The 23,243-nt window shown below is 43.6% G+C and overlaps 13 protein-coding genes across 13 annotated transcripts; 4 read left to right on the forward strand and 9 right to left on the reverse strand.

The window, feature by feature from the left end:
• The first annotated feature begins 325 nt into the window (after positions 1-325).
• K450DRAFT_243814 (uncharacterized protein) lies at positions 326-807 on the forward strand. The gene has a single exon (XM_051589486.1). The coding sequence runs from the start codon at positions 416-418 to the stop codon at positions 629-631; it is 216 nt and encodes a 71-aa protein (XP_051444092.1). The 5' UTR covers positions 326-415; the 3' UTR covers positions 632-807.
• A 1,781-nt stretch (positions 808-2,588) lies between these two features.
• K450DRAFT_243820 (uncharacterized protein) lies at positions 2,589-3,645 on the reverse strand. The gene has a single exon (XM_051589487.1). The coding sequence runs from the start codon at positions 3,619-3,621 to the stop codon at positions 2,752-2,754; it is 870 nt and encodes a 289-aa protein (XP_051444093.1). The 5' UTR covers positions 3,622-3,645; the 3' UTR covers positions 2,589-2,751.
• Positions 3,646-3,954: 309 nt separating this feature from the next.
• K450DRAFT_243821 (uncharacterized protein) lies at positions 3,955-4,955 on the reverse strand. The gene has a single exon (XM_051589488.1). The coding sequence runs from the start codon at positions 4,902-4,904 to the stop codon at positions 4,035-4,037; it is 870 nt and encodes a 289-aa protein (XP_051444094.1). The 5' UTR covers positions 4,905-4,955; the 3' UTR covers positions 3,955-4,034.
• A 916-nt stretch (positions 4,956-5,871) lies between these two features.
• K450DRAFT_300598 (uncharacterized protein) lies at positions 5,872-6,741 on the reverse strand (the record flags this gene model as incomplete). Its single annotated transcript, XM_051593725.1, has 1 exon — positions 5,872-6,741. One exon carries the CDS (start codon positions 6,739-6,741, stop codon positions 5,872-5,874), a length of 870 nt encoding a protein of 289 aa, XP_051444095.1.
• A 1,849-nt stretch (positions 6,742-8,590) lies between these two features.
• On the reverse strand, positions 8,591-9,795 carry K450DRAFT_243828 (uncharacterized protein). Its single transcript, XM_051589489.1, has one exon. It carries the CDS (start codon positions 9,672-9,674, stop codon positions 8,742-8,744), a length of 933 nt encoding a protein of 310 aa, XP_051444096.1. The 5' UTR covers positions 9,675-9,795; the 3' UTR covers positions 8,591-8,741.
• Positions 9,796-10,308: 513 nt separating this feature from the next.
• On the forward strand, positions 10,309-11,341 carry K450DRAFT_243829 (uncharacterized protein). The gene is made up of 4 exons (XM_051589490.1): positions 10,309-10,417; positions 10,487-10,579; positions 10,650-10,867; positions 10,942-11,341. The coding sequence occupies exons 1-4, from the start codon at positions 10,384-10,386 to the stop codon at positions 11,251-11,253; spliced, it is 657 nt and encodes a 218-aa protein (XP_051444097.1). The 5' UTR covers positions 10,309-10,383; the 3' UTR covers positions 11,254-11,341.
• Positions 11,342-11,411: 70 nt separating this feature from the next.
• K450DRAFT_243833 (uncharacterized protein) lies at positions 11,412-12,085 on the reverse strand. The gene has a single exon (XM_051589491.1). The coding sequence runs from the start codon at positions 11,781-11,783 to the stop codon at positions 11,472-11,474; it is 312 nt and encodes a 103-aa protein (XP_051444098.1). The 5' UTR covers positions 11,784-12,085; the 3' UTR covers positions 11,412-11,471.
• On the reverse strand, positions 11,946-13,140 carry K450DRAFT_243836 (uncharacterized protein). Its single transcript, XM_051589492.1, has 6 exons — positions 12,999-13,140; positions 12,881-12,932; positions 12,674-12,814; positions 12,566-12,612; positions 12,333-12,507; positions 11,946-12,271 (listed from the first exon to the last, which is right to left on the reverse strand). The coding sequence occupies exons 1-6, from the start codon at positions 13,093-13,095 to the stop codon at positions 12,109-12,111; spliced, it is 675 nt and encodes a 224-aa protein (XP_051444099.1). The 5' UTR covers positions 13,096-13,140; the 3' UTR covers positions 11,946-12,108.
• A 342-nt stretch (positions 13,141-13,482) lies between these two features.
• Positions 13,483-14,113, reverse strand: K450DRAFT_199772 (uncharacterized protein; the record flags this gene model as incomplete). Its single annotated transcript, XM_051584613.1, has 2 exons — positions 13,483-13,952; positions 14,020-14,113. The coding sequence occupies 2 exons, from the start codon at positions 14,111-14,113 to the stop codon at positions 13,483-13,485; spliced, it is 564 nt and encodes a 187-aa protein (XP_051444100.1).
• A 1,816-nt stretch (positions 14,114-15,929) lies between these two features.
• K450DRAFT_175453 (uncharacterized protein) lies at positions 15,930-16,307 on the reverse strand (the record flags this gene model as incomplete). Its single annotated transcript, XM_051584218.1, has 1 exon — positions 15,930-16,307. A coding segment is annotated over one exon (378 nt), but the record flags the coding sequence as incomplete, so codon positions are not given.
• Positions 16,308-17,705: 1,398 nt separating this feature from the next.
• On the forward strand, positions 17,706-19,340 carry K450DRAFT_243844 (uncharacterized protein). Its single transcript, XM_051589493.1, has 6 exons — positions 17,706-17,960; positions 18,043-18,071; positions 18,279-18,353; positions 18,429-18,510; positions 18,573-18,766; positions 18,864-19,340. The coding sequence occupies exons 1-6, from the start codon at positions 17,935-17,937 to the stop codon at positions 19,100-19,102; spliced, it is 645 nt and encodes a 214-aa protein (XP_051444102.1). The 5' UTR covers positions 17,706-17,934; the 3' UTR covers positions 19,103-19,340.
• Position 19,341: 1 nt separating this feature from the next.
• Positions 19,342-21,123, reverse strand: K450DRAFT_243850 (uncharacterized protein). Its single transcript, XM_051589494.1, has 6 exons — positions 20,729-21,123; positions 20,449-20,643; positions 20,317-20,391; positions 20,167-20,251; positions 19,879-20,091; positions 19,342-19,809 (listed from the first exon to the last, which is right to left on the reverse strand). Exons 1-6 carry the CDS (start codon positions 21,095-21,097, stop codon positions 19,511-19,513), a joined length of 1,236 nt encoding a protein of 411 aa, XP_051444103.1. The 5' UTR covers positions 21,098-21,123; the 3' UTR covers positions 19,342-19,510.
• Positions 21,124-22,096: 973 nt separating this feature from the next.
• Positions 22,097-23,202, forward strand: K450DRAFT_199776 (uncharacterized protein; the record flags this gene model as incomplete). The annotated part of the gene is made up of 2 exons (XM_051584614.1): positions 22,097-22,522; positions 22,594-23,202. The coding sequence occupies 2 exons, from the start codon at positions 22,097-22,099 to the stop codon at positions 23,200-23,202; spliced, it is 1,035 nt and encodes a 344-aa protein (XP_051444104.1).
• Between the last annotated feature and the right edge of the window lie 41 nt (positions 23,203-23,243).

Consider the following 23,243-nt stretch of genomic DNA (forward strand, 5'->3'; position numbering starts at 1 on the left):
GGAAGCAATTAATGTATGGCTTGTGTAATTATTTCTGTTTATTTTGTTCGTGTTATAGGGAGGATGATAAATGAGAGTATGAGATCAATATCAGAGTCTAAGTCAATTAAATTTTTTTAATTGGCCACAACCCATCACTTTCCAAGTTGCTAGCTAGGCTAGGATGCAAAATTTTGTTACAGCGCAATAACATTAAAATGAAATGTCACGGCACTAATATTAAAAATCGAGGCATACGGTAGCAAGCCGATATTGTCGGCACTGACAAAAGCTTGCGTGCCAAGACAATTTTCTCAACTTGCTTTGAATTCCAATGTATACACGGAGACCGACAAGCGAATGACTGCGACTACTGAACCTGAATAATGATCACGTTGCATGCACATACTCATAACTCAACGCACCTTACTCATGAATGAGAAGATATTGGCGAGTTGCCTCGGTCCATTCGTGTCACATCAATGTGCTGGCGTCATGCTGCAAGCCATTGAGGCGTCCAATTGTGGGCATTCCACCGGGTGAACGTTCTTCATTCGCTATATTGTATTCTTTGAGCACCACGGTTGTTAAGCTTGAATGGAATTCCAACAGAGAAATAGCAAGTGGGCGTGCATGCTTCAATCTCGACTAACTCGCAGACTGCTGGCCGAGACACTAGAGCGGGTCGATGGATCGTATTTTTAGAACAGTAGGAGTGTTAATCGTAAAGTGTGCTGACAGATGGATTATTTCTTCAATGCCATGGACTCCATGCAGAAACCACCACCAGTAAATTGCATGGTGTCTTTACATTGATCAAAAATCTTGATTGGTTTTCAGTTTTGAACATATTTCGACTTGTACTCGGAGTATCCTTTGCACGCTTTTCCTTTTGTGGACATTAGAAGGAGTGCTAAGGGCATTCAAATCGTGAACGTACACCGCTTCAAGAGGAAACCAGAACTCTATCGTGATAAACAGTCATACAAGCTGCAGTGAATGACTTCGCAACATCGCTACCTTGAAGCGAAACCATAGTGTTGGTACACACTCCCTATTTTTGTAAATCTTGGTCAATCCATGAGGATGTACGCCTTTCTCACACACACAATTTGAAATCCAAAGTTGTAGCGGACACATGAGTTATCACATATGTAACAGACCACAAGTACAACATTTTTTATCTGATCAAGTGAGGTATTTCACGTACACAAACTGCTGCAGCCAACGCTCCTCATCTGAGTAATACCGCTTGGCCTTTGAAAAGGATATTGAAGTCGTGCGATGACTCTGGTTAAATTGTTGTAGATGCCGGGTTGTCGAGCTCCAATATGTTGAAGTCGATGTCAATCAGTAGAGTGCTGGGGGGGGTTCTTGTGCAGAAAGTCTAGAATTCGAAGGAAGTAACTTTGGCTCGATATGCTGCAAGCCGTACATATGGGCTGAGCCAAATTGGCCTAGGCTATTGGCAAGTTCGGTAGCGGCTGGAGGTCCAAATTGCGAAGGGTGGAAACCTGTTTCACAGCCCAAAGTGATTCCTATACGACTACGTATTAAATGCTGGACTTTCATTCAGCCATGTTCGTTGTTGTAGACGACGAATACATTCGCTTACTGACTGACCGAAGGTTTGGCCCAGTAGGTTGCTACCGTCATATATCTATGTATGGCGTTGAATTCTCTGGTGTTTAGGCTGAATCAGAGCGAATACATAGCTCAAAGTTCTCATCCATGGCTGTTTACTTTTGTAGACATAAGGCACGAGCATATGGGGCAATAAAACGGCTCTACTGGTCCGGCCACAATAAGTCCACTGTTCACGTTTTTTGTTGGTGGAGTGAAGGTCGAGAGTTCATCTTTGGATTCTCCCCAGATTTTTTTGCTTGCTATATTTTCCATTATGCGTATTAAATGAATAAGTATAGTTCAAACAAACGATAAATATACCTTGTTTTGAAAGGACCTTTTGGAAATAAGAAAAACCCCAACTCTTCTTCTAAAATTGTATTTATTGATGTCATATGCGATATATTGATGAGAAGTCCAAAAATATACTGACTGACTAAGTGTTCAATCCAGTGCAGCGAAGGGATTTTGTCTAAAACAGCTTTGACATTGTTGAACTCCAAGCAAGCTTCTAATGACTGTAGAAATCGGTGGGCGACAATGGAAAGTACGGTGTTTATAGTATCGCCGGTGTTACTATCATCGAGAAATTCATATACCAAACTGCGAGGCATGTAAGATTTTTAAATGTATGCCTTATGTTCTTCTGGAAGAAGGATCTGGACATATTCGATATCCTTTTCTAGACTCGTAGGAAGAATCAGAGATATTTCTGTCCCGAGGAACTGTCAATGGCTAAAGGGCCGTCTACGAAATTGACCTAGTTACTTGGCTCACTGTGCTGTCGCCGAACACATAAGCATCTTCCTATGCCGCTGATAGGTAGGGCCAGCTTTGTCCGTTTAAGCTATTGCTCCATTCACATTGGAGTTTGGCGGTAGCGACTTCTGGTTCGCTGTCAGATCACTTAGATGTCATCAATTCTATCATGTATAACCATGTTCGATTGAAGAAGATAAAATCTGCAAGTGATAAAAAATGGATTTAAGCAATTTGCTAAAAGATGAAGTTCTTAAATTTTTTATTTTTCTCAAACCACTCAATTTCAAGCTCTTTGTGATGCACAGCTTTTTTGCTCAGTCTTCGAGACATTTTCATGAAATTCAAGTCATACTACTTAGATACGTTGTTATTTTTTTTTCCATGTTAAAACTTATCCTTGTTGAGTTCCAACCAAGGTTCCAGTGATTGAGGGGGGCGATGAAGGACGATGGAAAGTGCATGGTTGACCTCAAAGTCTTTCAGACTAGCATCAACAAATCCGTACGCTACGCTGTGAGGTACATGAACGTGTTCAACGTATGCCTTGTATTGTTCTTCGGCGGAGATCTGGACGTATTTGACGTCCTTTCCTAGAACTCGAGAGAGAATCTTAGCTCTGTCGTTACCAGACAGCACCTCACTGGTCATGTGATACACCATATCACCATGCTTTTCAATAGGCTCAGTCAAAACGTTGGCAGCAAGCTCGGCAATATCTGTAGGTGAGATCCATGGCACTCTGGAATTGGGATTGGCTGAGCCGAAGATAGCATTTTTGAATTTGACGGTCTGATGGTCAGCGAAGAAATGGTTGGAGAAGAACTGAGTAGGACGCAAAGTGACATAGGAGCCTCTGTCGGGGAGGTTGAAGATGGCTTCTTCGGAAGCGTAGTGCATGGTAGAAATATGATGCTCTCTCCAGGCACCGTTAACGGTTCCGGAGGAGACATCGACAATCTGCTTAACGCCAGACGCATATGCAATTTGGGCAAAGTTGCGCTTGATGGCTGCCATACTGTAAAAATCCCGGACAAGGAGGAAAAGCCTCTCGTGTCCGACAATGGATTGCTTGAAGGCCTCGTTGTCAGCATAATCGCCTTGGACAACCGTCAGGTTTTCAGATTCACCAAACAGTCCGGCTGCCTTGGAAGGATCACGAACCAATACGGTGGTTAGGACACCTCTGCTTAACAATATCTTCACCAGCTGATTGCCGATTCCTCCGGTAGCTCCAATAACGTAAACTTTAGACATTTGAAATGCTATTGACCAGGGTTGGAAGAGTAAACTTTTTTTGTATGTTTGCGCACGAAATATTTGTCTTTGGGGTTTTTTTATAGCAAGTTTGAGCAGGTTGCATCAAGTGCCTCATTCCAACAACAGAACGGATAAAATTTATCCGCTTGAGGCCTATTCCAATTTCGATCCTGCAACTGCGAGACTTTCGTACTGGTAGATCTATCAGTGACAATACATGGATTTAAGCAAATTGACAAAGATAAAGGTTATGTTTTCTTTTCAGACCACCCATATCCACGCTCATTGTAATGCACTCTGGAACTTCCAATCTTTCAAACAAACAGTACATATGTAAATACAATTTTCTAGTATATTGTGAAGGGTAACGTCATGCTATATTACATAAATATGCTCCACCTTCTTCCAAGTTAAAACTTATCCTTGTTGAGCTCCAACCAAGCTTCCAATGATTGAGGAGGGCGATGGAGGACGATGGAAAGAGCAGGGCTAATCTGAAAGTTACTCTCACCAGCGTCGACAAACCCATAAGCTACGCTGTGAGGAAAATGGGCGCGTTCAACATATGCCTTGTATTGTTCTTCGGCGGAAATCTGGAGGTATTTGACGTCTTTTCCTAGAACTCGAGAGAGAATTTGAGCTCTGTCGTTACCAGACAGCACCTCACTAGTCATGCTATACACCATATCACCATGCTTTTCAATAGGTTCTGTCAAAACGTTGGCAGCAAGCTCGGCAATATCTGTAGGTGAGATCCATGGCACTGTGGAATCGGGCTTGGCTGAGCCGAAGATAGCACTCTTAAATTTGATGGTCTGATGGTCACCAAAGAAATGGTTGGAGAAGAACTGAGTAGGACGCAAAGCGACATAGGAACCTCTGTTGGGAAGATTGAAGATGGCTTCCTCGCTACAATAGTGAGAAGTAGCAATTTGATGCTGTCTCCAGGGGCTGCTGACAGATCCAGATGAGATATCGACAACCTGCTTGGCACCTGCAGCATATGCAATCTGTGCAAAGTTGCGCTTGATGGCTGGCATATTTTTGAAATCCTGGACAAGGAGGAAAAGTCTCTCGTGTCCGACAATTGATTGCTTGAAGGCCGCGTCGTCAGCATAGTCACCTTGAACAACCGTCAAGTTTTCAGATTCGCCAAACAGTCCGGCTGCCTTGGAAGGATCACGAACCAATATGGTGGTTTGGACACCTCGGCTCAATAACGTCTTAACCAGCTGGTTGCCGATTCCTCCGGTAGCTCCAATAACGTAGACTTTAGACATTTATATAAGATATTGGCCAAGATTGAAAGAGGGGCGAGATATTTTGATGTTCGGCTTAAATAAGTCTCAACCGTGGTCCTCTTTTATAGCAAAATTTAAGATGTTGTACCGAGTGACTTGGACCATAAAGTACGGACGAAATTTATCCGGTCAGGGCGCATTTCGGGTCCGATTCTATTTCTCTCAAATTTGCCATTGTGTGATAAACGCTTAGCTTTGAGTTGACAGACTTTTCAAGGTAGACATGGGGAGCGGTTTAGCGGTCAGACTGGGTAGAGCACTATTGCAGGTCGTTCTGAACAGCATTGATAATGTGAAGTTTGCTTCTACTTGTGAGCAATAGACTGTAGAAGATAGAGCCCGGTAGAGTTTAGGCGGTTAGTGTGGGTACTATCACCATTGCGTTGTGGATGAAGAGTAGGCTTGTCTACTAATTGGCTCGAGGTCGTGGCTGAGTGCGTTTTGTTGACATATTATATTGAGATTGCGAGCTTTGTACACAATAAATATAACCGTATTAGCTGCACTGTGCAAAAAAAATAATTTGGATGCACGCGTGACCGCAGCCTTCTTACTATGAGCTTTACCACTGTGTACTAAGAAGAGCGTAAGCATACATTGTGGGGTAAGAAGAAGAATTCTGAGTCACCTATCACACTGAGTATGCTGTAGGGTATCCTTGTTGATGCTCGAGGGTTAAGCGTTTGCCCTTCCACTACGTCGTTTAGTCGTAGGATGTGACTTCAATTATATTTGCATTCCATGCCATAGGTAGGGGAGCCTTTCCGGAGCAATGGGACAATTTTTGGGAACAAAATAGAAAAACGCGATAAATATGTTCGATGTTCGATAGGCGGTCACAATTTCCTCATGCCTCTTCCGCAGTCGTTATCAATCATTTAATAACTTTATTTCCAATATACTGATGAATAAAAACTTAAGGTATATAAAAAAATGCCTCTGTAAACTAGAACTTGTCCTTGTTGATCTCTACCCATGCTTCTAGCGTTTCAGGTTGGCGGTGCAAGACGATAGAAAGTGCGCGGTTGACGTTGAAATGACTATAATCAGCATCGGCAAAAGCGTACGCTAGAATATGAGGCATATGGGCCTTTTCAGACCATACTTCGTATTCGGCTTCGACGGGGATTTGAACATAGTTGATCTCCTTTCCAAGCACACGAGAGAGAAGCTCAGCTCTTTCCTTACCAGACAACTTAAAAGTAGTCATGTCGTACACCATATCGCCATGCTTCTCAGTAGGTTCAGTAAGGACGTTGGCGGCGAGCTCAGCAATATCAGTAGGTGAGATCCATGGAATCTTGGTATCAGGATCTGCTGATCCAAAGATGCTGTTCTTGTATTTGATGGTCATGTTGTCGCCAAAGAAATGGTTGGAGAAGAATGAAGTGGGACGCAAAGCGACGTAGGAGCCTCTCTCGGGAAGGTCGAAGATTGCAGACTCAGAGCGATAGTGAGCAGTGGCAATATGGCTTTGTCTCCAGGGACCACTGACAGATCCAGAGGAGAGATGGACAATCTGCTTGACGCCAGCAGCATAAGCCAACTTAGCATAGTTGATCTTGATGGCAGGCATATTGACGAAATCAGTGACAAGGATGAAAAGTCTCTCATGTCCGACAATGGATTGCTTGAAGGTGTCGTTGTCATTGTAGTCGCCTTGAATGACCGTCAAAAGCTCAGATTCACCGAACAATCCAGCTGCCTTGGAAGGATCACGAACCAAAACGGTGGTCTGAACACCTCTGCTTAACAATATCTTGACCAACTGATTGCCAACACCTCCGGTAGCTCCGATGACATAAACTTTAGACATTTGATTTGATCCAAGGGTAGGATGGGTGATTGTTTTTATTGATGATGGGCTGCTAAAGTCGATCCATTTGCGGTTCTTTTATATCAAGAAAACTTGAGTTGACAAAGGCGGGAAGTCAATTAGAGAGCGGTCGAATTTTATCCGTCCTTACCATGCACAATAAGGAAGTTCCCAATTTTTGTTATTCCTGCTCTGCAGGGCAGCCCAGCGGTCAGGTAGACAGACCTCAGCACTTGCCAAACTGCTTGTCCTTAATGCTGGCAATGACGGAAAAATTTAACCCGGCCGGGGTCATACACAGTCCGCATTGTAAGCCAAAAGTCAGTTGTACGCGTCAGCATTTACTGCCTTTGTTGAAGGCATATCTATGGAAGGCAACTGATTAGTAAGGAAAATCTACCGTTGCCAACTGTGCACTGCATAAACATGGCCTTCTGCGCAGACAGCTTACTAACCTCGGTTTCACTTTACCGTTGCCGTGCATACTGAGCTTAGAAAGACATTCTAAAATCATGCCATTTCATCAAGGTTAATGGCGGATAGGATGGTACGTACTTGTGCGTAAACAAGTTACACATTATTGTCTAAGTAGACGGCCGTCGCTCAACAAATACGTGTCAGATATTTATTCGTTGTCCGAGAGTTGCCTTCAGTGGCTGAAGAGATTTTTGGTAACGGATTCCTAATATGCGCCACAGTTGTTCAAAAAGCAGTGTATATCAACCAAAACAATAAGTGTGGCAATTATATTGAGCACCTTCAATGCAGATAGAGACCGTGCGCTTAGCCCACTGGTGTAGCTTGTCAAGTCGAGTTCCAGCGGACAGCGTTATATGCGGCCATCGAGCAAATCGACGTGCTACGCCCTTGTGAATCACACCACATTGTGGACCACTGGGCAAACCTTGATCTGTGAGGTCGGTCCATCAAATACACCTGGTAGAATAGGTGGCCAGAAAGTGCGATACTACGGACGGAGCATCAGACCATATAATGTGGGTAGCAAAGCTAGCGACTACCGTGTCCTAGCTTACTGTTTTATTAGCACTGCAGTTTTTACCGTATTCTCAAACTAGAGCATATAAAGTAAAAGTAGAAATACGCTTTGCGGGTATGACCACTTCGTGATGTGACTTGACAAGGGCACCTTGGCGGTCGAATGATATAGCAAATTCAACCCCGCAAAGTATAAAATTTGCACTACAAAGTGCGAAGGACGCCCATGAACCAAATGATATTCAAGAGGAAAGCAGATTGCCCCGTTTTCCCAACCGCTTCATTTATTTTCTATGTGAAATCAGAACCGGCTATGATAGGTGAATGGGTCTATTATTGAGGCATAATTAAATTTACAGTATTAAGGTGTGGGTAGTAGTCGTGGTGGCAGTTAACATTAGTTAATGCGCATGGCGAGAACGAGTGCCAAAGTAGTCTGCCTGACTGTAACGAGCTTCTAGACCTTGGGAACTGGAATCTGTCCTTGTTATGACTTTGTCTTCCAGTATAAGAGGGGTCATAGGTGTATTAGGTACTGCAACTGGGTGAATGGCAGGCTTTTCAACGATGGAGCTACCGCTGGAGGAAAACTGTCTCCAGTAAGTGGGTGGTGGGTTTGATAGTGAAAGGATAGGCTTGTCCATTTTGTAAGGTTGGAAGGAAAGATGTATAGTTGCAAGTGGTTAGCAAAAGAATCTAGTTAAAGAAAATTTCTACAGCTGATTATGATGTCAGTGGAGGAGAAAGAAAGATCCCCAAAGCGTCAAAATTTTCAAACCTCGGTTAGGTCCGGCGTGTCTTACCAGTATGGAACAGGTAGACAGAGAAGTGATCATCATCGTTAAGTACGTCAAGTGAGGATAACGAGACAGTCAATGATAGAAAGCAATTGGGTCGGCTGGCATGCATTGTTTTGAGCCACATGTGGGGAAGTTGGTTCCTTGAAATCCAAATTTCCGGACTCGGCAAATTAAAAAAGTCTCTTTTTTTTTATTCACAGCTTGTCAAACCCCCCTGTCTTTTCGGATGATAAAGGAATTGACAGGTCGACCGTCCTCTACGTGTTCTAATTTATCTACAATGATGCTAATACCTGGCATCGACCCATATAAATTCGCCAGTTCGTTAACCTGAAGCCGATGTTCCGGTCTAGGCTGATCGTACGTATAGTCTTCATGGTCGACAAAGTGCGAAATGATCAAGAACCCACCGGGTTTTAATAGCTGTGGTAATTGGGGTAAGATGGAACGCACCAAGAATCGAATGGTGATGATCATATCATACTGAGGAGGAATATTATGGTTGAGCAATCGCTGAATTTCTTGGGTGAAGAATTGTAATGTAGGATAGCCAGGCATTAGTCTTTCCATTTGCCCATCCTTGACGGCCAAGCCGGGGTTCCCTTTCTCCACCAACCTCCAATCACCATTTACTAAGACCTTAGCGTTGATACCACTGATGAGTTGATTCGCCATAGCCATGTTTTTGCAAATGATTCTGGTCCGTTGAACTGCTCCCTCACTCGAATCAATGGCCACTGCTTGCCACATCGGAACGTTGGCGTCTGTCTTGCGAGCCAACAGCCAAGCCAAATCCCTACCGCTACCACAACCAATATCCAAACATGAAAGAGGTTCGCGATACAATTTGCGCAGCTCGGTTTCAACAAGGTCGATACTCGTCTCCAGAATAGGACAAGGAGTGAATAACAGCCACGATTGATTGGAAGCATTGTGTTCTGCTAGACCGAGAGTCTGGAGGTCATTCCATAATTCGGCATTGTGTATAAAATCTCCTTCCCAAAATATCCAGCGGCAGTTCCAACCTCGGTCGGTCAGCCACTGACTTGCGGTTCCACGGTGATCTAGCGGTTCCATGATGGCAAATGGCCATTGCTTTGCAGGAAGTTCAGAGCATCGGTACTCCAGACCAGGCATAGGGATATTGGTTGACGGTAAGATGCGGTGAGCATGGTAGGCAGATTCAGATCTCAAGTCTAGAAATAGGCGATTGGAAGGCAGCCCATAGGCTCTCCACTGTTTAAGGAGCGATACGATGCGTGATGTGTCAACCAGAGTGTCACAAGTGCCAGTGTGTAAGAAGCTGGAGAGACTTCAACCGTGGTTGCCGCATATTTTTTATTTTTTAAAAAATATACCAGTCATTTCACAGTGAATCAATGGCCAACAGGAGGGGTTTCATGAATTTGTCATGTAGCATCTATCCCACCGAAACTGTGATTCGTAATACACTTTCCCGCCTTTTTCTAACGTTCACGCTTACCCCCAGCCAGTCATAGAATGTTATCTTTATGGTAAGGTATGAGATGGTACGATGGATCCAATGTAGCGATGGTATCTATATAATAAAGATAGCAAATAACGCCATTTTCCCGAGAGAACACGACATGAAAATAGGCTTTGCCATTCAAGTGTTGGATTGTACACTTACACAAATGTGTGTGGGCGAGCCAACAGCCACGCCAGGCCGATTGCGCAATATGCTTGTTGCAAGATTGTCCAATCAATTTGTCGCCAGACACTATGGCGCGACCGGACTGCTGTTGTGTCGAATCTTTAGGGAACACATAAAACGCAAGTGACATTCTACTCTAAACGTTCCCTAGTTTCTCTCTCATAACACAACATGCCTTCCCTCAGACTCGGTACCACTGCTCCCGGTAAGTCAAAAGTGATGAATCTGACATAGTATGGTGTCTCTTATTCATTAACCGTTGTGGGGTAAATAGACTTCGAAGCCCAGACCACTAAGGGTCCCATCAAGTTCCATGATTTCATCGGTGACAACTGGGTTATCCTCTTCTCTCACCCTGCTGACTTCAGTAAGTAGAACGCGTGGCTCGAGGCAAAAGGCTGAAAAATGACTGATCACGATGTTTTCCTCGTAAACAGCCCCTGTCTGCACCACTGAGCTCGGTCTCGTTGCTGCTCTCCAGGAAGACTTCGATGCTCGCAACGTCAAGGTCATTGGTCTCTCTGCCAACGAGTTGGAATCCCACGAGAAGTGGATTGCTGACATCAACGAGGTTAACAATGTCGATCTCAAGTTCCCCATCATTGCTGACCCCAAGCGTGAAATCTCTGCCTTGTACGACATGTTGGATTATCAGGTAAGATTATTGGCTTTTGACAAGAACTTGTAGTATGATCGGTGCTAACCAACATCTGATCTTGCCATTCAAAGGATATTACCAACGTTGACGGAAAGGGTATTCCCTTCACTGTCCGCTCTGTCTTCATCATTGACCCCAAGAAGAGCATCCGTCTTATTTTGACCTACCCCGCCTCCACTGGCCGTAACTTCGACGAAATCCTTCGCGTTGTTGACTCTCTTCAACTCGGTGACAAGCACCGCATCACCACTCCCGGTAACTGGAAGAAGGGTGATGATGTTATTGTCCACCCCAGCGTTTCCACTGAGGAAGCTGAGAAGTTGTTCCCCAAGGGTGTCAAGGTCGTTAAGCCTTACCTCAGACTTACTCCCAGCCCCTTCTAAATGTCATCATCAGCAGAATGATATGGCCTTATATAATCTATGAAGTGGCAATGTAATATATAAAATATTATTTTTTTTGGTACCGTCATTGGGCTAGGCTTGTGAGGGGAAATCCAAAGTTGGGGGCAGGGAAGATTTCGTCATGCGTGCCGATCTCCGAAACAGCCAGAGCTTGGCTCAAATCAGCCAGTACCATAAAAACCTGAGGTCACCATTTCTCACTCTCTTCCTTCTCTCTCCAATATACAATAATGGACGTAGGAAACCTCAAACAACCATACGGAAAAAGCTCTGAGAAGCATCCCCTTGGACAGGGATTGTTCAAGGTCGGCGATTACGACGACGATCAAGTTCCCAGTTCCGCTCCAAAGAGCCATGGCAGCTTCACTGAATCGCTCAAGTCCGGATTCGACAAAGTCACCGGAAAGCATCACCAAAAGGAAGAAGCTGGTACAGCAACGGCCAATACCGCTACCGCTACTGCCTCTGCCCCAGCTCCTGCTCCCCAGAACCAGTAATTCCGGCGCCATGTTAGCTATTATTGAGATCTATTCGTGATCTCTTGTCTTTTTTCTTTCTCACCTCTACCTTCTCATTTTTGCTTGCTTTCAATATCTACTTTTCACACAACCTTTTTGTTATAATAAACTCTTGTTCATAGTGAAGTTTTTGGGAGTATTTTTTTTTATTTTCTCCTTTTATGAGCAATCTTGCTCGAAACGTGTCCTCGTGAGGTCAGGATGTTTGGCAGTAAGATCGTAAGAGGCCGCCAAAAAAAAGTCCCAAGAAACACCAGATGTAATCCACCGTTGAAATGATGGAAAGAGTAAAATTTTCACGCTATGCTGACCCCCACTAGTCTGTCTTGGAAGAGGCACCCGCCTTCTTGGCAGCAAGTCTTTCTTTACGCTTAACCTCTTCTTCTTCTGCCCACTTTCGCTCAGCAATGGTGGCACGGTAGAACATGACGATGAACAAGACGATCATACCGACGGTAGAACCAATAAACAATGGTGATCTAATGAGATAGAAGTTAGGCATGGTATACTGGATCATTCCATCTATGATGCTATACTTACTGCATAACGTCTTGGGCAGTTTTAGGCTTTTCAGCTACCTTCTCCTGCTTAGAGTCGGTAGCTTGTGGGTTGGAAGGCTTGACGTCTGGTGCAGGGTCATTGGCAACGAGTTCAACCTCAAACACAAGAGTGGCACCAGGGGGGATGGCTCCTGGGGCACCGCGGTCTCCATAAGCTAGAAGAAGGGTCACTAAACAACACTAGCATGGGTAGATAGGTAGTATGCGACTTACCAAGATTAGGCGGGATAACGAGTTTTCGCTTTTCGCCTACGCACATGCTATAACACGGCCATTAGATTTAGAACAACGACTTGAATAGCGGACAGGTCTGGTACTTACTTTTGCAAACCTCGATCCCAACCTTGGATGACTCTACCGGTACCCAAGACAAACGTCAGAGGGTCGTCACGATCCAAGCTACTATCGAATTTCTCGCCAGTCTCAAAGAGAGTGCCCGTATAGTGCATGGACACTTTGTCACTGTCCATTAAAACATTAGCCCACAGTCCTCTTCAAACACTGTCCGTTTCAATGAACTAAACATACCCTGTCTTCGTACGGGTTGTGCATTCCGCGTCTGGGATTTTCTTCTTGATTCCTGAGAGCCGCGGCCGACATCAGTTACTGAGGCTAATTGAAGCAATCACTCAGTTTCTTTACTTACCGATCTGGAGAGTGGTTGGTGGCTCTTTAAGGGCTTCGACAGAAACGCCAAGCGCCAGGCAGGAGATAGCTACTGTGAACAGAGAAGACAACTTCATGATTTCTTGATCGGTGGATGAGAGAGTGTGGAAAAAAACGTGTAGTTGGGTCAATGAATTTGGCTTTTTTATTTTAATGTGCCGCCGTGTGCGTGCTGATAGGCTATTCGACGCTCATTGGAACACACTGCGTTGGCCCATTTGCGCGATATGAAAAATTGGGTATAAAAAAAAAGCAGACGGTGGGTGTATGATAAGGTATCAAGCAGAGATCAACTCGTTGTATTTCTTATTATCAAAAATGTTAAGACCAAAAAGGTGGGCAAAATGCGTACAATGGCTGGGTAAATGGAAGACCAAAAATAAAAAGCAGTAGCTAACTAAACTACACAGGATGGTATGTACAAATGAATGTGTGTGTGAAATGAATATGCTAAAAGAACGACCTCAATAAAAATGAAGTTGAACGCTGTTTTTTCGCAGGAAATTTTCAACGTCATGTTCGTCGACCCAGCAACGATACTTGATAAGCTTAAGAAACGAGGACTCAAAGGTATTGATGTCCCGCAGGGTATAAATGCCACCACAGAGGTCCGTTAAACGCTTGCCATTGAGGCGAGGCAGTTGAGTGAACATGTTATCATCGGCATCCGCCTCAAGGAATTTAGAGGCCAGTAACAAGGAAGCAAGGAATAAACGATGCGTGGTGCCATAGTTGCCGACAGCGCCTTTAGGGAGAGCTTCTTTTGCTCTCTCAAGATAGATCATGGCGTAGACGATGACTTTGCACGACACACCAGCACGGTGAGTTACTTTTTCGATAAAGAAGAGCAATTCGGGTAATGAGACGATAGAAGATTTAGATTGTAGCGAGGACGGCGTTGGCAGAATATCACATATTATTTGAGCAAAAAAGTCTGTAGAAAATGGGTGAGTTAAAAAAGGATCCCCATTTTGGTGTGGGTGAAAATGAGTAATAATTACCAGTTAAACCCTGGGGGAGTCGTTGTGGAAGGGTAGGCGACGCGGGTGGAGAGTAATATTGTGGAGTGTTATTAGGTGTAGCAGTACAGAGCATGGTGAATAATGATAATAATGGGAGTGGCTAGGTTGGAAGGAAAAAAGGGTGGGTTATATATAAACTTTTCGTATGCGCGCACCACCATAGGTAAATTTGATAGGCGCATTTCGCATGTTGGCACAAAAATGGTTTACAAAGATAACAAACAACCTTACTTTTGTCATGTTGTCAGGAGGCGCGGGGTTGCTAAATGGGTGGAGGGGAGGGCAATCCCAAACGGCCTGCCTTAGCCCAGACCAACGTTAGCAAGGTCACTCGTTATCTTGGCTCTGGTTCAATCGAAAATCCTGCACTAGGTCATTCCCCCCCCCATCATTAGAGCATATTGAATCGAAATATTTGACGTCGTTGATGTTAAAGTGACACCCAAACAGGCATTATGTTAGAGTATGCACTTTGGTATGGGGGGGGCTCCTTTTTCTTTCATGTGGGAGGGCTCGCCGGGTCTACCATATTAATCCTGTCCGTGAAAGCGTGAAGTAAGTGTTGTTGTTAGTGTTGTTGTTGTGTGTTTAAGAAACCCAAGGGTTTCGAGGACGGGTATGTCCCAGAAAGAGAATACGAGTCATCCCGGGAGCTCCAATACAGGCAATTAAGCAAAAGGCACGATCGTCGATCGGTTTTTTATATTCAACATCGTGTGGAAAGAAACCATGGGGTTCAGACCGATCGAAAGCAGCGTTCCCTTATGCTTTGCATGATGGTGATACAAAGTGGCAGCGAAACCATACGAACGTTCCCAACATGGATAATTCCGATTAACGGAGAAGGCGGTGGTGTTCCTGGTTTTGTTCATCTCGTTGTCGATCATCTCGCCTATTACGGTCATACCGGCCAACTTGATAGAAGTAATTTTAAAATTGTCAACGTACAGGTGAGCTAAACCTGTATAGCTAAAAAAAGTGATCAACTATGGTCATCACCAAACCACCCTTATTCTGAAATAAGCATGTTCCATTGATCCCTTTTTGTTCTATATCTTTATTTTGGCTTTGACAGGGACTCACCCATTGGGACGGTTAGTAATGAGAGGACACAGGAATTTTGGATGTAATTATTTATTTCATCTAGAATAGAATGGAATGGGATAAGCTCAGAGGGATCTATGTTTTGTGTACATATACATAAAAAGTTTTTAATCTGAAAAGCAACAGCAAGCAGGCCAAGAAAAAGAAAAACATAGGGTATTGCTGACCTGTTGAAGGGAGTTTTTGGAGCTGAGATTTAAGCACTATCTTAATGCCAACAGAAGTAATTCCGTTCTTTCCATTTAGATATGGCCTTTTGCAGCATGTAGAGATATAATGACGAACATTTAGAATGTCTAGAGGGGTGGGTCTTTTATGATGTTATCTGTAACGTGATTGACGAGTTATTTTTTATATATACGAAATTCAGCTGTCAACTGTGCATCAGACAACCTCTGGGGGTGTAATTTTATGCAGTATCGTCAGTACTTGGTTGTATTGAAACTGGTCATGTCCAATACAAGCAGGCACCAATCACCGGACGTGTTGATAGGGGTTACCCAATCAATCTGATTGCTCAGCATTTGATACGACCATACTGGCAATTTTTGTTGATTAAGGAAATTGGATTGATTACTTTGAAAGATAGGTAAACAAGGGCTGTCTAATTCTTATTATTGTAGTTCGTAAAGATAGGTTAGGATAGGATTTTGCATAATGCGGATAAAAAAAGGTTATCTTAATACATGAGAAAGTATACAGAGGGAAAAAAAATATATCATAAGGCGATATGTACAAAAAAAGTCGCGCGTAGTGAGGTTGAGCGGGGGGTATTACTAAAGTCACTAGACTAATGCTAGTTCTTTCACCATCTCCATCTCCAAAACGTCGCCATAAAGAGCAATGAATTCAGTTATCTCATGAGGATGAACCCATAAGTCATAAGACATCAGTCCAAGAAAGCTTCGTTCCATAATGTTGATATCTCGGGCACAGTAAATGCCTTCAGTGGCGACGCTGATTTGATGAGAGGTCAACTCGGTTCCGCTTTCGCACATGTATTTGGAACTGGCCAACACTGCGGCTAAGAAAAGTCTGTAGGGGGTATCGAAATCGCCACGGGCGCATTTTGGTAATCGAGTTTTAAGTCGTTGTAGGTATATTAAGGTCACCAAACATACTGGGGCTGGTAGTTGGCAACTAGAAAACACATTGTCGATGAACTTTCCAAGGCTAGGGAGTCGACCGATATGAGAAAGGCGCTTTTGCTTCGAGCAAGGCAATAGAGAATTTGCAGTAGATGTGGTGAAGGCTGTTTACCAGGCATTGTAAAAATTAAAAATGGTTAAAAAGTTGAGTTTTGCATAGTCAGGGTTTTTAATGAAGACATTTGTATTTGCTTTTCTAAACTTACAAGTCAATGCCTCAGGACTTCTAGCACACACGTAGGGCGGCGGTATTGTATCCATTGTATTCGATGATCAGTATAGGCGAGATGAACAGCACGTTGCATTGATATTGAAAGAAGCAGCTGTGTGGGGTTGAAAGTTGTCAAGTAGAGTGTTGCTAATGGGCGAAGCTCCAAACAGGACAAAACGATACAGGCGAGGTAGGATGTAAGCGCTGACCAAACAGGCTTTGTTGGAATGAAGAAATGTTGAAATTTGCGATAGAGCAAATGAGAAATTCCAATGGACAAAGGTAGACAAAGGGTATTTATTAAAAAAAAAAAAAAAAGCCCGTAATGATGGTATTTGGGAGGAGGTATCACAAAGCTACACCAATAAGCTTGATTGGTGCTTATCAAAACGTCTAATTTGTACATTGGAGCACATGGAATTGCTGCTTCATCCAGTGGGTAAGGCCATCTGACATGACCAATACGGTCAATATCCGGGAGTATCAATGAACACAAAAGCCCATCCAATTAATAGGCCACAAGATGACAGCCTCAAAATAGAAGGTTTCCTCCCAAACGCTGTATCCCAGATGTCAACTGACGGCTTTTTTTTTCCTTCCCGCAGCAAGGGCATGAATAGGCTTGAGCTGACACGTATGCACGTGTAGCTAATTACTATTTCATTTGTTCCTTTGGGCGCATGTGGGTTTGGAGATTGTTCACTTCACTATCGTCATACGGACTAGGACTTCGCTTAGGCGACTTGACATCAAGCATAGAAAATGGATAAATACAGCGTATATGATAAGATACGGACTCGAACATCCGAAGGAGGCTTCGAAAGAATGACGAACTAGTCATGAGCCTTAAACCATACCACTGACGCTCTGCCAATGACCTTGAGACTTCGGGATTTCCAATTCAGGGTCCTTGAACCGTCCGAGCGTCTCTCTTCAGTCAGCCGAGCAATATCTTTTGGATGATGCAAGGATGACACTTGAAGGATTGTACAACCCGGTATTGCTTCACATTTTTTGTTCTGTTCGAATCTTACTTCTATTCAGGTGACTTGCGAAGATCCTGTGAGCTTGTCACCTTGATACGCAACATGCTTTGATTTCATTCCAGTCCATCTTTATCAACTTGTGATGCCTTTTTCAACTTTGGCTCCTTGGATGCCTCGGTTGCGACGAAATCAGATGGCCTACAGCCGGGATTTTTTTTTTTTTGGCCACTACTTGCAAAAAGATGCACTGAGCCGAGATATCGACAAAGACTTGTACTGCTTTTTTTTGGTCGCTGGTTTGGCTGGTTGTACAGGCGTTGTGCAACCAATCATCGAAAATTTGGTTTTTGGGTCCATCAACATTCATCTCTTGACTCTCATTTTTCTCATCAGTCCCTCATTTCCCTTCAATCCCATCTCAATCCTTAGAATCACCTAAAACGACATGAGCAAATCTTCATTCTTGAGAGAGTAAGTATCAATTGAGCCATCGTACTTAATGACCATGACTGGCACTGACCGAGAAACTTTTTTTTTTTTTTTTGCATTTCAGGTACAAAATAGTAGCCGTCGGTGGAGGAGGTCAGTATTTGTTATATCTTGCATCCTCTCGTGCTATATGCCCGAAGCTATAAACGATTTAGGGCACCATTGCAGAGAATTAGTAGTTTTGCAGATGGCTGCAATAGCCATCTATGATGGAAGCGTACCCCCCTCAAATCCGCACCCCTACTTGCCACCATACCTAACACGCTTCAATCCGTTCATTGACCTTTCTCTTTATTGTAGGTGTCGGAAAGTCTGCCTTGACCATTCAATTCATTCAGTCCCATTTCGTTGATGAATATGATCCCACCATTGAAGGTCAGTTACCACATTCTGTATGGCCATGTTAGGAAATATTACAGCTGCTTATCGTCGTCTTTCTAAATTACCCAGATTCCTATCGCAAGCAGTGCGTTATAGACAATGAAACCGCTCTTTTGGACGTGTTGGATACAGCCGGTCAAGAAGAATACAGGTAAGCATGGTTCTGCTGTGATGAACATAACCTTTAACCTCAGCTAATTATGTTTGATATAGTGCTATGCGTGAGCAGTACATGAGAAACGGCGAAGGTTTTCTCTTGGTCTATAGCATAACCAGTCGCCTCAGTTTTGATGAAATCAACACCTTCTACCAGCAAATTCGACGAGTGAAGGACCGCGACTTCTTCCCTATGGTCTTGGTGGCAAACAAATGTGATTTAGAGCATGATCGCCAGGTTTCTAGCCAAGGTAATTTGAGACCTCGAATTTAGCTTCGGTCCATACCGAGATGGCCTATCTTGGACCAACCACTTTTACTAACGGTGGTATATTTTTTTATTATCAGAGGGTCGTGATCTCGCAAAGAGTTTCGGCTGTGCGTTCATCGAAACATCTGCAAAACAAAGAATCAATGTCGATGAAGCTTTCGCTAACGTTGTTCGCGATATCCGACGTTTCAACAAGGAAATGGATGGCGGCCGTGGAGCACCCGGTGCTAATGGAAACGGAAATGGCTACGGCGGTCAACAATTCGAAGTAGAAGAACATCGCAGCTCCGGTGGCTGCTGCTGCATTCTCATGTAAACCTCTCCTTATTACTTCAGGCTCATGTTTATGCAAGTAACGTCTAGATAGGAACGACTACGATACCTTACAGAATACACAGTGTCGTTCCTTCATTCAAAATTTGTTCTCTTAAATGATCGGCAGAGAACACTCTCTCTACCAGTATTTATTCAGCTAGTTGGCTCAATCTATTTCTTAAATTTTATAAATACAGTTAATACATTACGAAACCTTCGCCTCCAGCTATGCCAATGATTTCAGATGTTATATACGTAATGGACGAGTAAACGTCCTGTGCAATCTTGCGAATATGTAGCTTCGCAAATGTTTTTATTGCTATGTAATTATATTAAGCCTTCTTTACGCACCGAATTAATCGCACTTCAATGATATATCGTCTGCCTCCTACAGCACACATGGCTTAACCTATACATTTTTGGAATGCTCGGGCTTATGGCTAACTTCATAATCGACATGCACGAATGCACGTTCGACACTGGGAAGACTTTCAAGTTTGATCTGCAACGCTTCACCAATGTCATGGGTTTCTCGTAGAGGCATCTCAGGAGGGAGCACAATGTCCACTTCAACAAACAGGTTGTTGCCAGCATAGTATGCACGACAAGTGTCGACAGCAGTGACGCCAGGATGAGTCAAAGCAATGTATGTAGCGCGTTGAAGGAAAGCAACATCAGCGCTTTTGCCAACGATAAGTTGGATGTTTTCTAGAATCGTTACGAGTTAGCAGGAGCTGATATCAAGATATGCAATGCCCTGAACTTCATGTTACTTACCTATCAACGTTGAGATCCAACTTCGCATGATGATCAAGGCAATGAGAATACATCCAACAGGATCTACCCAACCAGCAAGCTTTGAACCCAAGATACCGGTGAGGAGACCTAAAGAGTTGACGAGAAGATCGTTGCGATGGTCTTGTGCCAAGACACGAGCCGATTGATGTGTAGCAAGGGTTCTGCAGTATAAGTAAAGGACGAACTTGGTACCTGTCAATGAATAAAGGAAATGTGAGATACCGAGCACACGGAGCTGAAACCAGGACATTATCGTTTATGACGTACCTAATGCCGTGGCGACAAAGGCAATCGATCTGTAATCAAGATTGGGTTCATGGCCACCAGACGCGAGCTTCTGAGCCGACTCAATCTAGGAAGCTATGTGAGAAGCGAAGCACAACAAATTACCATAAGCCGCTCTGTACAATCACTTACAATCAAAAAGATAGCAACACAAGTCATCAAGCATGCGAAAACGATAATGCCTGCAGTTTCCATTCTAGCCTTTCCCTGCAGAACTCATCAATAAAAATGCGACTCTACATGACGAACTGCATGGGTACTTACAGCTGGATATTTCATCAAATTAGGTCTGGCAGCTTGTCGTGTAGCCCACAACAAGACAGCCGAACTTAAAAGATCCATAAATGCATCAGCCATTGTGGCGAAAATGGACAAGGATCCAGATAATAGAGCAGCAGCCAGCTGCAGAGCGAAGAGTGCAACATTTGCTACCACGGACCCATATACAGCTATCTTGAGCTGTAAAAATTAAATAAGTAGAAGCGATTCAATTTTAGTATCAAGAACGTACTGTAGGAGCGATGCTATACTTAGACCAACTTACCTTGAGTAGCCGTTTTTCTTCGTCCTCAGCGCTCTCTGGGTTTAAAGGGCCAAGCATTTCGTCGATAAGACTGTTCTGCTCTCTGTAAAACTTTTGAACTCGTCGTGAGCCGCCGTTTTTTCGAATAAGCTTTATATCTTCTTCATTTTTCTTCATGTTTTGTAATAAGAGCGGGTCATTGGGCTGACTCATTTCACCACTCTCCAGCGATGCATTATCAGCTACAGAAATGGACCGGTGTGAAGCCGAGCTTCCGGATTGTATAGCTGTCGAGGATCCTATTGCATTTCGGTTGAATGCCTCAACGTATGGGTGATTCAGCGTAGGACTTTGCGTCTCGGCGGTGCTTGTTACGGTCACGGTAGTCATCTCTGAACAAAAAAGGACAGCTGGACTATCTAGAAGGCGAAATTTTTTATATTTTGGACTTTTCGTAATATCGGACAATCAAATGGCGGTAAAACGCCTAAAACAAGGTTATCTGATCGAAGGAAAAAGTACCTTGATTTTATAGTGATGGATGATATCAATACTGAATTCAAAAAATGTACGGTAATTTCTTAATAACGTTCAAGTTATGTCAGAGAGCACCAACGTTGCTAAAAGGCAGTAATACCTCTTAAAGATAGCAACGGTATTGTCGCACAAACAAAGATTTTACCCAGAATTATGATAGACAGTTAGGGACAATACTCGGCCCTGCACTATTGATGTGTATCAAGACATGGTTACTGTAAAATACGCTAGCACAAGTCATGCTAAATTCTGTGTTACTGCTGGAGGGAGCCTTCTGCATACTTCGGCAGGAGGTGACAGGAGGTCGATTTCGAGACATGGCGGATGATAAAGTGCTTGACAATAAAAAATTTGATCAGAGCACTTTTATGATATATAGCTGACGATAGAAGCAATGTGCTTACGAGATTCGGCATATTTTTTTTTAACTTTTACCAAGACATACTTGGCCGATTTCATCTGGTGTGATAACATTACATTACCACTATTTTACTCAAATATGCTCTAGTTCAATTGTCCCTCTACATTTCATTTAATCATTGAGATTTCACTTCAATTTTAAATACTGAGATCAACGATGTACTCGTAACATATCTAAACATTACATTTTACTGTGATATACTGGAGACAGGATCAGTAAAACTATAGTTACAACGTCGATTATGGCTTGGCAACAGGCAAGACTGCACCGGCATCCGCCTTATGCGTCGTTTATCAAGCACATCTGATGTTCCAAAGTTTCAACTATCGCATGACTTGCAGTGTGGTCCAAATACAGCCATAAATTTTTGCCCCGCGGTTTCCTGCTGTCCTTCTCCGCTGGCTCATGGTTTGCCACACAGTATAGCTACCATGTTAACAGACTTGCCAGCCGAACTACTCTACTCAATACTTGATTTTTTGGACTTTCATGACGCTTTATCCCTGCAGTTTACTCATCGATCTTTGCAACCGGCCGTTCGAAACTTCCTTCGCTCCAATTTCGCATTCCATGCAGCCGTTTATGAACGCATGCTTGATTTCGAACGTACAGCCACCGACAAGGACAGCACCGACAGCATTGCCCACGATCTACTTCAACTGATTTGCGACATTGTTGAGCCCATGCCACATTATGAACACCGCGCTGTTTTCAGTGAAAAGCTCGATATTATGCAAAACTTGGTCGTGCACCGAGTCCTTCAAATTCCAAACTGTGAAGACCATTACGCTCGGCTATGTCTGAGGATACGACATATATATCTCCATGCCCCATCTATACGCATACTTCATGATCCAGTAAGTGCTTTGTAACTGATAATCTAGCGTGATTTGCGGGATCTAATCACAATCATACCTTGGTTGTTTAGAAATACCGGAGACGAAGTACAAAACATCCATTGGCTCCATTCTTACCACGCGATTATACGTGGATATGGCGATTGCATTGCGAGGAATCCAGAAGCTTGTGGGGTCAAAACACTTTGCAGCCGTGGTATGATACGAAGCTACTTGATCAGCGACAAAAACGACTGCGGTTTGCCAGGTTCTTTGGTCTTCTGTTCGCCATTACTAGCATTTATTTAGAGGCGCATCAGCATGGAACACTGGATGAGTGCATACGAGAAGCGTTAGTGGCAGGTGACGCCGAAAGTTTATACATACTTGCCACAGCAGCTCAACGAGAGGTCGATACGGAGGAAATGGTCATGATGGTCCAACAAGCCGGTGAACAACTCTGGGCAACGCTTGAAATGGCCGCGGAACTCGAAGAGCACTTCCATCCTGATCTAGTCGCGAGTCGGAGGCAGGCCAGCGAGGGTCGCACAGATGTGGCTCCAGACTGGTTGTTACCGACGCGTTATCAAGTGGATGACAATACGATATTTCGTTTGAAGGTAGGCTTCGACTTTCTACATGACACCTGTCAAACCAATGTTTCTAAACAGTTCTGGCATTTTTTTTTCTGCACTAGATGATGCGGAATCTCCAAGAGATAGGATGGGATTGGCTTTCCCTT

The sequence above is a fragment of the Umbelopsis ramanniana genome (assembly GCF_025399195.1).
Source record: "Umbelopsis ramanniana AG unplaced genomic scaffold K450scaffold_32, whole genome shotgun sequence".
NCBI lineage: Eukaryota > Fungi > Mucoromycota > Umbelopsidomycetes > Umbelopsidales > Umbelopsidaceae > Umbelopsis > Umbelopsis ramanniana.